Genomic DNA, 14,914 nt, shown 5'->3' with positions numbered 1-14,914 from the left:
TTCCTTTAAATATCTAAATTCTTTAATGTTTCTTGTATGATTATATACTTATGTTTTCTAGCTTAATGCTGCAGTTTTTAACGCCTGAAATGATATTTTGAGTTATTTGTTGAATGAATAGTATGAAAATTATATCTCTCAAAGCTTTTCTGTAGTTGATTAGGTTTTATTTATTTAAGATTAAAGATCTGTGCCACAATAAAACATGAAGTTTTTCTGTCTTTGATTGATTATGAGAAGGAATGAGAGTAGAGAATCTTATGGTCAGGCCAGAAGAAATTCAGCCCAATATTTGTCAATTTATCTTAAGGTCTTTAGGAAATCCCGGAGGTTGTGTAAAAGCCCTTTATTGTCATTCTTCTGTAAAAGAAGATAATATTCTCCCTATATCTTTATTTTTCTCTAATTTATAAATCCAAAAATCACTATTGTAGAGCACTGTAAACAAAATAAACAATTTCCTTAAAGAAAAGGAAGGGTTACTCCATAATTTTTGTTCTACAGACATATTAGTGTAACATATTTATAAATTGTTCTGCCTCCTGTTTAAGTTTAATACCATACCGAAACTCTTATTATACTTTTATTTTTTAACATTCACAATATTTAGACAGGTGTATCTGAAAAATTACAGCTAGACTTTGGACTGAATTTTCAATAATATCACAAGAAATGTATCACATGTCAAGGAAAAAATCATAAAATCAGAGCAAATTTTTATCTTCTATTTTGTTTTTTGTCTCCGTCTTTTCATGTTTCTCCATTCCCTTATTCAGTACACTTAGTTTTTTGTTGTTATGAAGTGTCAAGGTATCATAACCCGCTCTGAATAAAATCAAGTTAGGAGTATTTATGAAATTTTCTCAAATCTATTAATCAATAATTCTATAAAATCTTTAAATCTTAAATCTTTAAATATTTAAATCTTTAAATATTTAAATCATCTTTAAATCTTTAAATCTTTAAAACCTTAAATCTTTAAATCTCAAATCTCTAAATCTTTAAATCTTTAAATCTTCAAATCTTTAAATCCTTTAATCTTTTAATCTTTTCATCTTTAAATCTTTTAATCTTTTAATCTTTAAATTTTTTATTCTTTAAATCTTTAAATCTTTAAATCTTTAAATCTTTAAATCTTTAAATCTTTAAATCTTTAAATCTTTAAATCTATAAATCTATAAATCTTTAAATCTTTAAACCTTTAAATCTTAAAATGTAAATCTCTAAATTAAATCTTTAAATCTTTAAATCTTTGAATCTTTAAATTTTTAAATCTTTGAATCTTTAAATCTTTAAATCTTTAAATCTTTAAATCTTTAAACGTTTAAATTTTTAAATCTTAAATCTCTAAATTAAATCTTTAAATTTAAATCTTTAAATTTTTAAATCTTCAATACTCAAATCTCGAAATCTTTGAATCTTTAAATCTTTAAATCTTTAAAACTTTAAATCTTTAAATCTTTAAATCTTTAAATCTTTAAATCTTTAATACTCAAATCTCGAAATCTTTAAATCTTTAAATCTTTAAAACCCAAAATATTTAAATCTTCAATTTTAAAAATCTTCAAATTATTCAGACATCAAATCTTTTTCCAGTTCAATCAAAGTTCAAAGGGGATGCACTTTTAACAATTTTGTTTGACAATTTGTAATGATTGGGTACTTGAATTATTGAATCCAATAAATCTAGCTTCTTGGTAGGCCAGGCTGGGTTTAACTTTTCTTAAAGAAAATAAGTTTCCACGTAGAATGCAATTAAAAGTTAGAGTTCACAGTTCACTACCTGGCCATTTGTTGTTTCCTGACATGTACAGTGAAACTGGGTTCACTTCTTGCATATGGAGCACACCATGGCTTTGTTTCATTGATCAAATAGCCTTCAACCATAGAAACTGCCATTCTGAACAGAATTTTAAAGTTTATATTTAAATTTTAACAGTTCTTTGAATCGGTGCTATGGAAATGCCTCAACGCAGAAACGGACCAAAAAAAGGAAACTTCCCCAAAATAGAATTTTTTGAGGTGTTTCCTGTTTTTCAAAAATATTTGGAAATCCCTCAACACTTTTTTTTTGAGGGATTTTCCACTTTTTTTGATCGGTTTCCTCAATTTTTAGGTCAGATTCCCTTATTTTTGGCTTTTTCCAGTTTTCGGAAAAAGTTATGAATTTTCAGTTTGTTGGTCGGTTTTCAATTATTTTTAGATCGGTTTCCACAAATTTTTGGTCCATTTCCGGTTTTGGCTTATGGTGGAGTTTTCAATAAGTTCTGGATCAAACTAGTTCTGTAGAATCCTTACGGAACATATCCTGCAACTTTTAGAAATTACATGGCTATATTTCTCTCATATTCAAGCATTAAATGTTTATATTTTTGTGCACCTGTGTAAATCCTATTTTACCAGAAGGCAAAGATCATGAAGATGAAACCAGATGAGGATGATAAAGATTAAACGAATTTGTCAGAGAATGAAAGTGATTTCAATGACCTAGAGACGTAGAATGATGCGTCCCCGATAAAACCAGAAATAGTTGAATCTGAGGATTAATCACCTGCCCAGTAATAATTGACCAATTATTTGTAAATTTAGCTGATCACACCCCTCTCCTGACTTCTGAATTACTGTAATAATTGTTGTGACATGATGTGAATTAAAAAGTACCTAGATTTTAGATTTCACTAATCAGAGTGAACTTTAAATCATTATGCCAGATTTCATTCTAAGCAATAATGTCAATTATCCCCTACTCCCCCTAGAACTTTTTAAAGGGTTCCTGACCCCCCTAGTCCAGTCAGTAGTGAGAAATGTTTTGTAAAAGTGGCTGCATCTAAACAGTAGTGTGAGAGAAATTTCACTTGAGTCCGAGTGTGAGATTCCTCATATCTAAGGTTTGAAGTTTTCATTTATTCTTTCTTCTCTTCTTCTTTGCACTTTAGTGTTTTTTGGTCCTACTTACAATCATTCTTTCTTATTGGTACTTTAACCCGGGGGACTTGTATTTATATATTTAATGTTTAGTTTGTAAGTCTAAGTTTTAAGTGTTATTGATCAATAAAATCTAGTTCTAAATTGTTTTAAGGTATAGTAATAAGTCTAGTTAAGACCAGGTTTTGTTGGAGGTTTCACTCTTTAGTATATAGATAGCAGATGAATTATAAGATTATTTGGAATTCATTGTGTTGCAAAGCTAAAACTTATTAAATACACAAGTAATTTTATTTGGCTCTTTTACACTATTTCTTTCCTTACCATAAGCAACTGGAAGGCTTTATTTAAGGCAGAAAACTTAATTTAACCTTATAAGGTCTCCAGATTATATTCTTAAGTGTCTCTAATAATCAAATTTGAAATAGAACACTGTCTTCATTATATCTCTATAATCGCCTACCACCATATATACATTTATATACATATATGATTTGAAAAGCAATTCTTTACTTTGTTCTTATTTGTTTTTTGACAAAATTTGTTCTTAATTTTTAAATTATCAACATTTTTTATATTTCTTCATTGATTTTTTGAAAACTAACATGTTTTTTTTTTAAATAAAGAAATTAAACCAAATTTTCGCCTTAGATTTTGCTGAAACTGTAAATTTAAAACTTATTTGAAAAGCAAGAAACAGACCAACAATATGTGGAAACAGGTTGAAAAAATGGAAACTGACCAACAAACTGAATATTTAAAATTTTTTTCTGAAAACCGGAAACGTTCCAAAAATATGTGGAAACAGATGGAAAAATAAAGGAAACTGACCAACAAACTCAAAATATTTAACTTTTTCCAAACACCAGAAACAAACCTAAAATATGCGGTAACTCAATATTTTGACTCCTTGGATCTAATTCCAAGTGGCAAAATAGAAATTCATTCATATTCAGAAGAATAATTAAGATTTAGAAATGGTTGACTGTTATTTTGAGCTTCAGCTCTAAAATTTTCCATCAATGTAATTTTGTTAAACAATCTGGAGGAGAATTCTGTATCATAGGACCGATTAATGATTTTTTGTAAATTTGACATCATCTGTTAAATTATAAATGTTTAAGTCCATATCTCAAACTTTATTTAGTAAGTTTGATTTTTAGATAGTACACTGTCTTAAATGTTTTTTTGACGAATTTGTCCGGAAGGCTATTGATAGTACTGTTCTCTTTCAGTAAAAATGTCTAAATTTTTATGACTTCAAATAGTTCAATGAACAGGAGAAACGGCAATTACGTTGTGCACATACTATACAGTATACAGACCAATTTAAAAGTGATTTTTAAGTTAAAATTTAACCTATTTGCTTTCTTACAACATCAAATAGACTCAAGGATGCTATATAGATGTCGTCTTTCTTTCCACAGTTTTCTGTAGATGAAATTATTTGAGACATGGCAGTCAGGATTTATATTTCATGATAATTCACAGTCGTTTTTCTTTAACTACAGCCTTTACCAGGCGCACATTCTATTATTATGTAGATAGTATCACTTACTGGTTTTATCTTTTACAAAAGTTTAAGATGACGTTTTATAGAACCTTTCCCTGGAAAATTCTGGACCAATTTTTCCGAAAATTGGAATTTTCCAGAACAATATTCTGGAACGATCTGTAATTCCGAAACAACAATTCAGAAATTTCCAGTTAATGGGAAAAAATTGGTTTGGCGATCGTTTCAGAATTCTGGATTTCAGTAGCCTTTTTCATAATGAAATTGGAAAAAAATTCTGGATCATTTCCATTCCTAAACTGTAACCTAGAATTACAGCGTATCTCAGAATTGTTTCCAAAAAAGAAATGTACAAAAAAACTGCAATTTAAATTAATCGATGTTCAAAGATAAGATAATGAATATCTTATTCATCCTTATTCAAATAAAGCTTTTAAGATTACTATTACTTGATATGGGTTGAAGAAAATTTCCTTAATAAGCTAAAAGATTAAAAATATGAACAGTTTACTGGACTGTAAGCATTTCAAGTGACCTCTCATTCAAAGATGGCAATGCCTGATTCACAACAGAACCCTTAAAATATTTGTCTGATAAAGTTTGAATTAGATATCAATATTATAATTTTAAAAACTGATAATGTTTAGAAATGGTTTATTACAAAAGTTACTTGCTCAATTCTATTGCGTAAGAAAAACATTGAGAAATTAACAGAATTAAAAAACCTAGAAAAAAAGACAATATCTTCCACATAATTGAACAGATAGAGGTTTCAAAGATATTGTTGTGTGAATCCATAGATAAAGATAGATTGTGCATAAGATGACATTTTTCATCTTGAAAGATATAAATGTACAGAGATGTTTTAAAGATATTCCTGTAAAAAGATTACCTAGGTCGGTTGTGAACATTGGCTGTTCATATTTCATTGAGTACTTGTGGTGTACATGAGTTCTGTAGAGAGAAATTTAAGTTAGTTTAGTCCTTCTCATGTCCTTCTTCAATTCTCGTCAATATGATATATTGCTCAGTGAAATATTGTTGTTCAAATAGTTCCATTCCCGGAGTTATTTTACACTCTAATATGAAATCCAAAAAAACGCCAAACCACCCCGCTTATCATTGAAGTACATTTTGACCCCTAGAAGTATGAGTTCGCGGACTGTACAATTCTTGGTGATTTTGCGTACATAAGCTATCTATGTGTATTTATTTATCTATGTGTGAATCGGGCATTGACATCTATGCATTGAGGATCACTTGAAAGTTTCAAATCAGAACCTTGGAAAGTTGTCAAAAAAAAAGTAATTTTAAAAACTATTTTTATAAAAGAAAATCCTCTTCAAAAGTTCTTTTCTGATATGTTAAGAAATAAGAAACTTCTCTGTGTTTGTTTTAATATTAAGAAAACCAAGATTGAAAATCTTCTTCTAAAAGAACTACCAAGTACAGTAGATGGAAGAAAAATAATTTTCTCATGCAAAAATCCCGTGTTCATCTAATGAAATAAACTGAAGTTTTTACTGTGTAAAAACTCGGTCCTAGACCCGTGATTAAATCATCGACATTCACCTCAGCAGCACATGAATTATCACAGGATATTGACGGGTCACTCGTGTGAAATAAACCAAATAATCTTGTGTTCTTCACGGTTTTTTGTTTGTTGGGTAAATGATGAATAGAAACTTGGAGAATTTACCCTATATAATACTATACAGAACAGCCCGAGCTGGCTTGGTTTATAGTAATCTTATTGGACAAATCTCAATTATGATTTCTTAGTACTGCAGTTTGAATCAGTTACTGTAAAATGAAAATTGCTTAAAAGCAATTTAAACTATAAATAATATAAATATAAAAAATTAATTCAGGAAGGTGCTTTGCTGATTGGGCCCATTTACTTCCAATGAACATTTGACTGGAGTGAAAAACAAAGGAGGAATCAAAGCTAAAAGCATGCCTGGAACATGTAGATGTAGCTTTAGCTAAGTTCAAGATCGTGAAGGGGTCAGTTAACGAAATGTTATTTCCAGGAGTGTATATTTCCTTGAAAAATTATCCCCTCCCCCCTCATTGAAAATGTTTTTTTTCAAGAGAAGTTTAGTTATGTTTGGGCCAAGCGGAAATATTTCCTTACAGTCATCTTTGCTGAATCGCGGAAAAATATACAAGTTTAAGTTGGAAATAATTAAATTTTTTTTTGAAAAACTTTCAATATAAATAAAAAAGCTTACCTTTTGATTTGCAATTTTTCTTTTTTTTCCCCAATTAATTGTACAAATGGGAGGGGGGGGGGNACCCCTGACAGTTTATCTCTCAAATCTATTTTTTTGTAAACTGTAGAAATACAAGTAGGGCTGGGCACGTTCCAGGTGGAACAATCGTTCTTTCCCAAGATCGAACGGAACGATCAAGAACGATTAGTAAAAGAACAGAACGGAACGGAACGGGAACTTCTTGAAGGTTAAAATCGTTAACGTGTCCTTATTATCAAGAACTCGTTCTAAGTTGGGAATGCATTTTAAATCAGGAATGTATTCTAAATCCTCTAGAAATAGTTGAAGATTTTTTTTATTTAATTACCCTCCCCCCACTTTAAACTGGCAATCCCCTCCCCTTCCCCGGTCTCTGCTAAACTGACAACACTCAGACAAACAGCAGGCTTCAGTTTATAACTTCTGTATATCGTACATATTAAGGACGATCCCGCCCCTCCCCCTGCTCTCTCAAAATTACACATTGCTCCGCCCAGAAATTATCTAAGCATATTCTTTTAACCCTAAATTTAAAATATATAATTTGAAGTATTATTTACGGCCGTAAGGAACTTTTTATTAAAAAATCGTAATTTTTTTTACTTTTTAACCAACTCTTTTCTATAAAACTTTTGTCTTGGATGGAATTGTTTGTTACTAAGAACGGAACGGGGGATGGAAACGTTCTTGATTAAGAACAAAACAAGAGGGATGCAACCGTTCTTCAACTAAGAACGCCAAGAACGGAATTGAATGGGAAGACCGTTCTTCTACTCAGAACAGAACGAAACGGGATGGAACGGAACAAGAACGGAATGATAAAAAAAGAGGAACAAGATTGGAATGTTTTAGCTGAAGGCCCTCGTTCTTGAACGGAACAGAACAATTTCAAAAAAGTCGGAACGTGCCCAGCCCTTAATACAAGTATCAATCCACCCCTCCAAAAATATTATATAATCTTTCTTATTTTTCTCTTTGGATTACAGTAAAAGTCTGTTGCAACCCAGGTAACAATTTCTCCAAGTTCTTGTGACTGATTCCTCAGAAATTCTTGAGAAATTCTCCTGAATTGGTCCCCAATTTGAGAGATTTTTAAGGGATCAGAGTTTTGAGAATTAGTTGCAAGAAATTCCAGAGATTTTCTCTGGAATTTTCCCCAAGAAATTTCTGAGAAATTTTCTGGAATATTTCTCTAAAAATTCCTGAAATTTTCTCTGGAATTTTTTCCTAAGCATATTTCTTTAATATTTCTCCAGAAATTCCTAAGAAATTCTTAGGATGTGGTCACCAGTTTTACGGAATTTTTGGGGAACTGAATCAAAGACTATATTCTCAAGAAATTCCTGAGAATTTCTCTGGAATTTTGCATGGAGAAATTCCTGAGAACTTCTATGAAATATTTGTATGGAAATTCCTGAGAAACTCTCAGGTCTTGGTCACCAATTTTACAAATTTTTTGGGGAATTGATTAGAAGACATAGTTTCCAGAAGTTCCAAATAATTTCTCAGGAATTTTCCACGGAGAAATTCCTGAGTATTTCTATAGAATATGTCTCTGTAAATTCCTGTGAAATTCTCAGGGCTTGGTTACCAATTTTACAATTTTGTTGAGAATAGAATAAAATTTCAGGGAAATTCCTGAATTTCTGATTAAATGATTATCAGTTTAATCATTTGATTACCTGAACTCTCCTGCTAGTTTACTATTATCAGCTACTTCTATTACACAGTCCTCTTTTAGCTGTAGATTTAACAACTCCAATCTGCGCACATCTGTTGCTAGCTTTTCCAAACCATAACTAAATTTTGAAAATTACAACTTGTAAAAAGGCCAGGACAACACTTTTGATTAAAGCTTCTGATGGACTTGTTCACAATGTTTTCCCTGATTTAGGGTAATAAATCTTCAAATTGAAATTTTGTGCTGTGGAAATAGTTAAGTTGCCTTATCCAGTCCACATTTAGTAATGTTGATCTTTTTTATAGCTGACCTTTCTCTTTCCCTCTTAAACTTCTCTAGAAAGTGATCATAAAGCATATAGTCTGCCTGAAGCCATTTACTAGAAATTAAAATTGAAAGTTTTGGTCCCCAGGACAGGATCAGATTATTACGATTGAAAATGGGAATTTTTCTTTTGCAAAATTTGGTATTGTTGGTGTTTTGTATTGATCTGCCAGGGGTTGTGATCTGGCAGCACATTCATTCCTCCACTCTTCATTTATTCTGAGAAGAGGGCTGCCAAGACTCCAGCTGTCCTAGGCCTGAGAGTAGTAGAGTGCATAAATTCTTCTGATATAATGGAATGAGGCCCAGGTGCCTTACAGATATGAAAAATCACTCATTGCTTCCAATCATTTGTAAGCCTAGATTGGATACCTTCAGGTACTTATACCCGAGGGGAGGAAGGCCAACCACATCAATCTCTAGTCCGAACCACATTCTCATCATTTTCTCGTCTGAACCACATCGAAATCCTCGTCCTTTCAATATTATTTTTTTTAAGTGTCTGATCCTTGAAAATAAATACATTTTTTAAAAATATGGCAACTTTAGGGCATAAAACATGATTTGAATAAAGTTTTCCGAGGATTTTGAGATGTTGGAATCTTCAAATCCACGTGAATGATGTCAAACATTATTTAGGTTCAAAATTGAATCTCTTCTGCCTCTAAAATGGATAACTTTCACAAATAAAAATGTATACCAAAGAATTTGCGTGAACATGGTCTTTTATCTTTCCATTTCAACCCATACAAAAAAATTATTGATTTCTGATTTATTTACAAATAAGATAGATTTGTTGTCCCCACTAAGAGATCACTACTGCCTGCCGCTTGCTTAGAATTATAGAAAAAATTATGTTCAATTTATATTATTCAAATTATTTGCTACAATTAATTGGTCACAACCCTATGAATTCAAACAGTATTTACTCAGGCTGAAATATTACAAAAAGTTGTATACATCGAGTTTGAGAATGTTTTGTGGCATTTTCCGCGAAAGAAAGGGCCCTAGATAAAGACGTTTTTTTGTAGAACATCGTTTATGGAGCATTTTTTACTTTTACACAAATCTAAACTTTAATTGGGAAAATTTGATATTTCATCTATGCCCTAACGTCGCCATATTTTAAAAAAATGTATTTATTTTCAAGGATCGGACACTTAAAAAAAATAATATTGAAAGGACAAGGATTTCGATGTGGTTCGGACGAGAAAATGATGAAAATGTGGTTCGGACTAGAGATTGATGTGGTTGGCCTTCCTCCCCTATAGCTGGCAACCATGGATTCTTCCTGCTTTTCAACCTTTCTTCTCTTCAAATCATTCACTTGGATCCATCCACTTCAAGCTTCTTTCTTGTTGAGTAGAAAGCATTCACTGTCATCCTACATCCGTCAGGTGGTCATAACTGTTTAACCAAATCTTGGCTTCAGATGATTTGGAAACCACAAGTTTGTCAGGAGTGCCAAATTAAAACCATGAACACCAGTCTGGATACCAATCAAGTAACTGGCTGCAGACAACCTTCAGTGATATAACGAGAAGACTAACCACCCCAACCCAATAAAATTAAAATACATGACAAATGTTTTGTCATATTAAGGGCTGGGGCCAGCTGGGGTGAATCGTGTGTGACACCATTTTTCATAAGATCACAGAATTTAAGCACATACAGCTATAAATCAGAAGAATTCCTGCTCTCTATATTCTCAGGCTTAATAAGCCCTTAAGCAGCTAGAAAAATTCCCAGATTTGATGGTAACAACCCAATCATGTCCTGGAGACAAAAAATCAATATAAAAAATATTGAGGGCTAATCAATGTTCCTTTAATAAATGACAAGTTTTTTAAAGTTAACAGAATATAAAAAGAATAAATATATTTGTTTTAAAACAACAGCCAATGTCACTAATTTTTTATTGGTTAAAATTACATGAAAATTACCTCAGTGTTTCTCTGGCTCCTGAACTTATGACAGAAACTTTTTCTGCTTTTCTCATGTTTTGCTTCAGATACCTGGATTACATTTTTTAAAGATCAAAACATGGGTAAATCTACCTCCCTTCCTTGGTTATGATGATGATTTTTATTCCAGGGAGTCTTGAAAATGGATGTCTAAAAGACATCCATTTCATCCTGTTCAATACTTTTCTCAAATAAGGGTAAATTAGTTGTAAAGAGAAGGTGGAGGGTGGGGATAAGGATATATCAATGGGTGGATTACTGGTAACTAACAATTTGGTAACTAACATTTTGGTAATTAACAATTTGGTTACTAATATTTTGGTAACTAACAATTTGGTAACCTAACAATTTGGTAACTGGACAATTTGGTTACCAACAATTTGGTAACCAACAATTTGGTAACCTGACAATTTAGTAACTTGACAATTTGGTAACTTAACAATTTGTTAACTAACAATTTGTATAATTGAAACTAATGTTTCACAATCAATCACAAGAAAAAAAAACAATAAACAGGATTTCTTAAAAGTTTAGTATGACAAATCCTCTAAAACTATTCGTAAACTTCACAATCACAATTTCTCATCTCAAAATGGCAGGGTATGAGTTTCTGCGAACATCGAGGGGAGGTGTAATGCAGCAGGATTCTCAACAATTTCAGTATTACATGAAAAAAATACACAGGACTATGGTCTTTTGGTTTGTAAGAGATATAAAAAGGAGGACGAAGGATGTCCTGCTATAGTTCATCACTTAAAGGTTCCTTGTTCCTTTGAACAAACTGGTATTCATAATAATGTAGCGGACATCACTAAAACCGTGATCAAAGATGTTCTCAAAAATGCAGCTGCAAAGTTTAATAAACCTAGTGAATCATAAATCTTTAAATAGTCCTGATAATTTCATTTTAGAATTTTATTGTAAACCAAATGGTCAGGTTACCAAATTCTAAGGTTACAAAATTATCAAGTTACCAAATTATTAGTTACCAAATTATTAGTTACCAAATTGTCAAGTTACCAAATTGTCAATTTACCAAATTGTTATTAACCAAATTGTTAGTTACCAAATTGTCAAGTTACCAAATTCTTAGTTACCAAATTGTTAGTTACCAAAATGTTAATTACCAAATTATTAGTTACCAATAATCTGCCCATCGATATATCAAGGAAATCAAATCGAAGTTTATATGAAATTTATGAAGGTGAATTAATGTGACACACTTGAAGGTATTGTAAAAAACAGATTGAAGTGATGTCATAATATGCGTTACACCAAGTTTACCTCATATTTTCTAAATCCCAACAGAGAATTTTGGCAAGCATTACTGATATTTCAGAAGTAATTTGTTTTAGATTTGACAAAAACAATACTATTGAAGATCTGGTGTGGGGAAGGGGGGTCAAAAATTGGACATGTAAAGCCTTCATCTTTCTTAATCCTTTCTCATAATTTTTCCCCAAAATTAATTTATTTTCCAAAATTCAGCATATAAAACCCCCCAAAAAGTTCTCTATGGGGAAAAAAAAAATCAAAAAAGAGATGGGAGTTATTTTTCAGTAAATATACAACCTGGGAATAAATCATCAAGTGTGAATGTATTATTTGATGTTGATATAAAGCATTTGCGATTTTTGGTCAAACGCTTAAATTATCTCAAAATTTTAATTGTTGAAATTCCATACTTTAATTCTTATCATTCCTAGAGACTCATCAAAATGTTCAGCAAACAATACAAAATGAAACTGAGAATCAAGATCTTTTATCTGGAACAAAAACTTCATTATTTTTAAACATCAACATTTCTTTTTTTCATAGCCTAATTTTTTATCCTATTTTAGACTAACGTATTAAGTAAATATTGCAGCGAGAAATCAAAACGCAACAAAAAAAAATTTAAATAATGATCTTGAAATCTAGTGGTTACTAGTAAATGAAAAATAATATTGCAAGCGGGTTAATCTTTATAAAGTCAGCCACCCCATAGAAGAAAATATTATGGATTATCTTTAAATTTCACACACAGATAGCATATTATGAAAGAACATGAATTTAAATATTTCAGGTTTCTGTAACCTCTGGTTACTCTGGTTAAAGAAGAGTCTTGAAACTCTGCATAAAGAAGAGTTTTGGAACTGAGATTCTAAATAGAGAAGAGCACAGAATGTGTGCCTCTAAATAGAGCAGGGGGGGATGGTTACTCTATTTAAAGCCTGACTTTGCATGCTTTAATTGGTTGTAACATATTTCAAGATCAGGTAAAATCTAATTTTTAATTTTACTTCTTGTTGGAGCTTTTTAACTTTAATATTGAGATCATTCTTGAAAATTTGCTTTGCCAAAAACGACTTTTCTAACAAAACCGACAAATTTTCTAACTGATTAGACAACTTTAGTAGAATATTTTTGAAAAATACTAAAATTATGGTTATAAAGCACTAGCACTAAAAAAAAAGTAAAATCCAAAATTGAAACTTAACATGGTCATTTAAAACATTGTCAGGAATATCTACAAAAGTTTTTGAGAAAATCGGAGAAATTGAGGTCAAAAATAAAAAAAAAACAATTTTTGTGCATATGCAATTAGTAAAAAAAATGATATCTTAGTTAACAAAAAAGTTACAACCAATTAAAGCATGGGAGATCATGCTAAAAATTGCCTTGAGGCCGGAAGTTTAGGAGACTATAACTTAGTAACCAGAGACCACAGTAGCATAAAAATTTTGATTAAATGTTTTCTCATAAAATGCTAGCTGTGTGCTAAATCTGAGATGATGATGTGCTCAAGACTCTATGAAAAGAAAATCCATGACACTGAGTTCCTAAAGAATGACCCAAGCCTTAGTTTGTTTTGAGATTAATAAGACGATGGTTGGGTGACAACAATAATCCCTTAAAAATAAGTGTAAAATTAACCTTGCTTTGTACTAAAGTTATGTTTTCCATTTCTCTCCAATCTAGGCCCAGGTCCCATAGCATCTGATTTTTTCCTGTATTTACAAATCAAGCCAATTGTTAAACAATCAGTTAATCAAGCGAGCTGGTTAATTAACCTGTTCAGCTAACCGGTCAATCAATCAACATTACTGGCAGGTAAACTAACTGATAAAGCTTGACTCTTAACTTAAAAATCAACAATTGCTGCATAATCAGGATCAGTATAACTTGGTGGTCAGTCTATCAATCAATTATGAATTTACCAAGCTAGCTGGTCTATAAACTAATCCATCAATGTTGAGATTAACTGAGCTGAATCATCAATCAATTTTTTCTAAACTAATAAAGAAATGAATTAAATCCATTTAATCTTTGCTCACCTATGATTGCTTTTGATGGTCTGACCATGTGTCTGGAGTCCTAGGGAAAATCGGATTATAAAAAAGAAAAATAAGAATATAAAGTTAAAATTGACAGTTTCAGATGGCTTTAAGCCTGCCAAGAATGGTTGTCGGAAGAGGCTAGTACCACCATTGTTTTTACTTGTCTGACCGGAAACCAGCCCCTTCACTTGGTTTTCAAGCCTATGTAGATCTGTTACCAAATGTTATCAAAATGCCACACAGAAGAATATGTACAAGATGGATAAACTGTTCAAGTTGAAAACTGATGTAAAGTAAATATAGATATTCAAGGTACAATAGGCCATTAAAAATATCACTTTTGTTTTGTTTCTTTCTGATTGGATATCAAAGGGACTGACAATGGTAGTTTTAAGTGACTCTCCATGCTGGGATGACATTGCCTGATTCACAAAGCTTTGCCTGATCAATTATGAATAAGATATCAATAGTTTTGATTTTGATTATTTTTAGCTGTGGTTTCTCTCTGAAAGTGACTTGTGCATTTCTTTTAAAGGAGAATATTTTCAGAAATAAACGCATAGAAAAATTACAATATCCACCATGTTATTGATCAGATACAGGTTTTACCCAGCAAACAAAAACTTGAGTTAAACTTGAGTAAAACTCGACTTTTGCTTTCCAGAAGTGGAGTTTTAATCGAGTTTAAAGTGGAGTTTTCACCAGCTATAGTCGTGCCATAAAAGGATGAAAACTCGACTTTTCACCAAGATGATATGTGGATGATTTCTGGATGATATCTTGATGATATCTGGATGATTTCTAGTCGATTTCTGGATGATTTCTGGATGATATTTGGGTAATATCTGGATGATGAGAAGTGGAGTTTTAATCGAGTTTAAAAGGGGAGTTTTCACCGGCGATAGTCGTGCCATATAAGGGTGAAAACTCGA

The 14,914-nt window shown here is 31.4% G+C and overlaps 1 protein-coding gene across 3 annotated transcripts in view; it reads right to left on the bottom strand.

Annotated features, from left to right (window-relative positions):
- Positions 1-567: 567 nt before the first annotated feature.
- LOC111715887 (galactosylceramide sulfotransferase) overlaps positions 568-14,914 on the bottom strand; it is a 38,176-nt gene continuing 23,829 nt past the window's right edge. For 2 of the 3 annotated variants that reach the window (XM_023491283.1, XM_023491285.1), the window contains 9 exons: positions 13,980-14,019; positions 13,579-13,652; positions 12,365-12,428; positions 11,947-11,989; positions 10,642-10,713; positions 8,685-8,753; positions 8,376-8,492; positions 1,784-1,900; positions 568-825 (listed from right to left, as the gene is read on the bottom strand). In XM_023491283.1, the coding sequence (XP_023347051.1) occupies positions 705-825; positions 1,784-1,900; positions 8,376-8,492; positions 8,685-8,753; positions 10,642-10,713; positions 11,947-11,989; positions 12,365-12,428; positions 13,579-13,652; positions 13,980-14,019 (717 nt within the window). In that variant the 3' untranslated portion in view covers positions 568-704. Of the gene's footprint in view, positions 826-1,783; positions 1,901-7,400; positions 7,758-8,375; positions 8,493-8,684; positions 8,754-10,641; positions 10,714-11,946; positions 11,990-12,364; positions 12,429-13,578; positions 13,653-13,979; positions 14,020-14,914 lie in introns of those variants that run through there. The other variant, XM_023491284.1, reaches the window with a different exon arrangement.

Source organism: Eurytemora carolleeae, unplaced genomic scaffold, assembly GCF_000591075.1.
Source record: "Eurytemora carolleeae unplaced genomic scaffold, Eaff_2.0 scaffold1863, whole genome shotgun sequence".
NCBI lineage: Eukaryota > Metazoa > Arthropoda > Copepoda > Calanoida > Temoridae > Eurytemora > Eurytemora carolleeae.
Note: the sequence above shows the minus strand (reverse complement) of the source record. Positions and strands in the feature narration are given on the sequence as shown.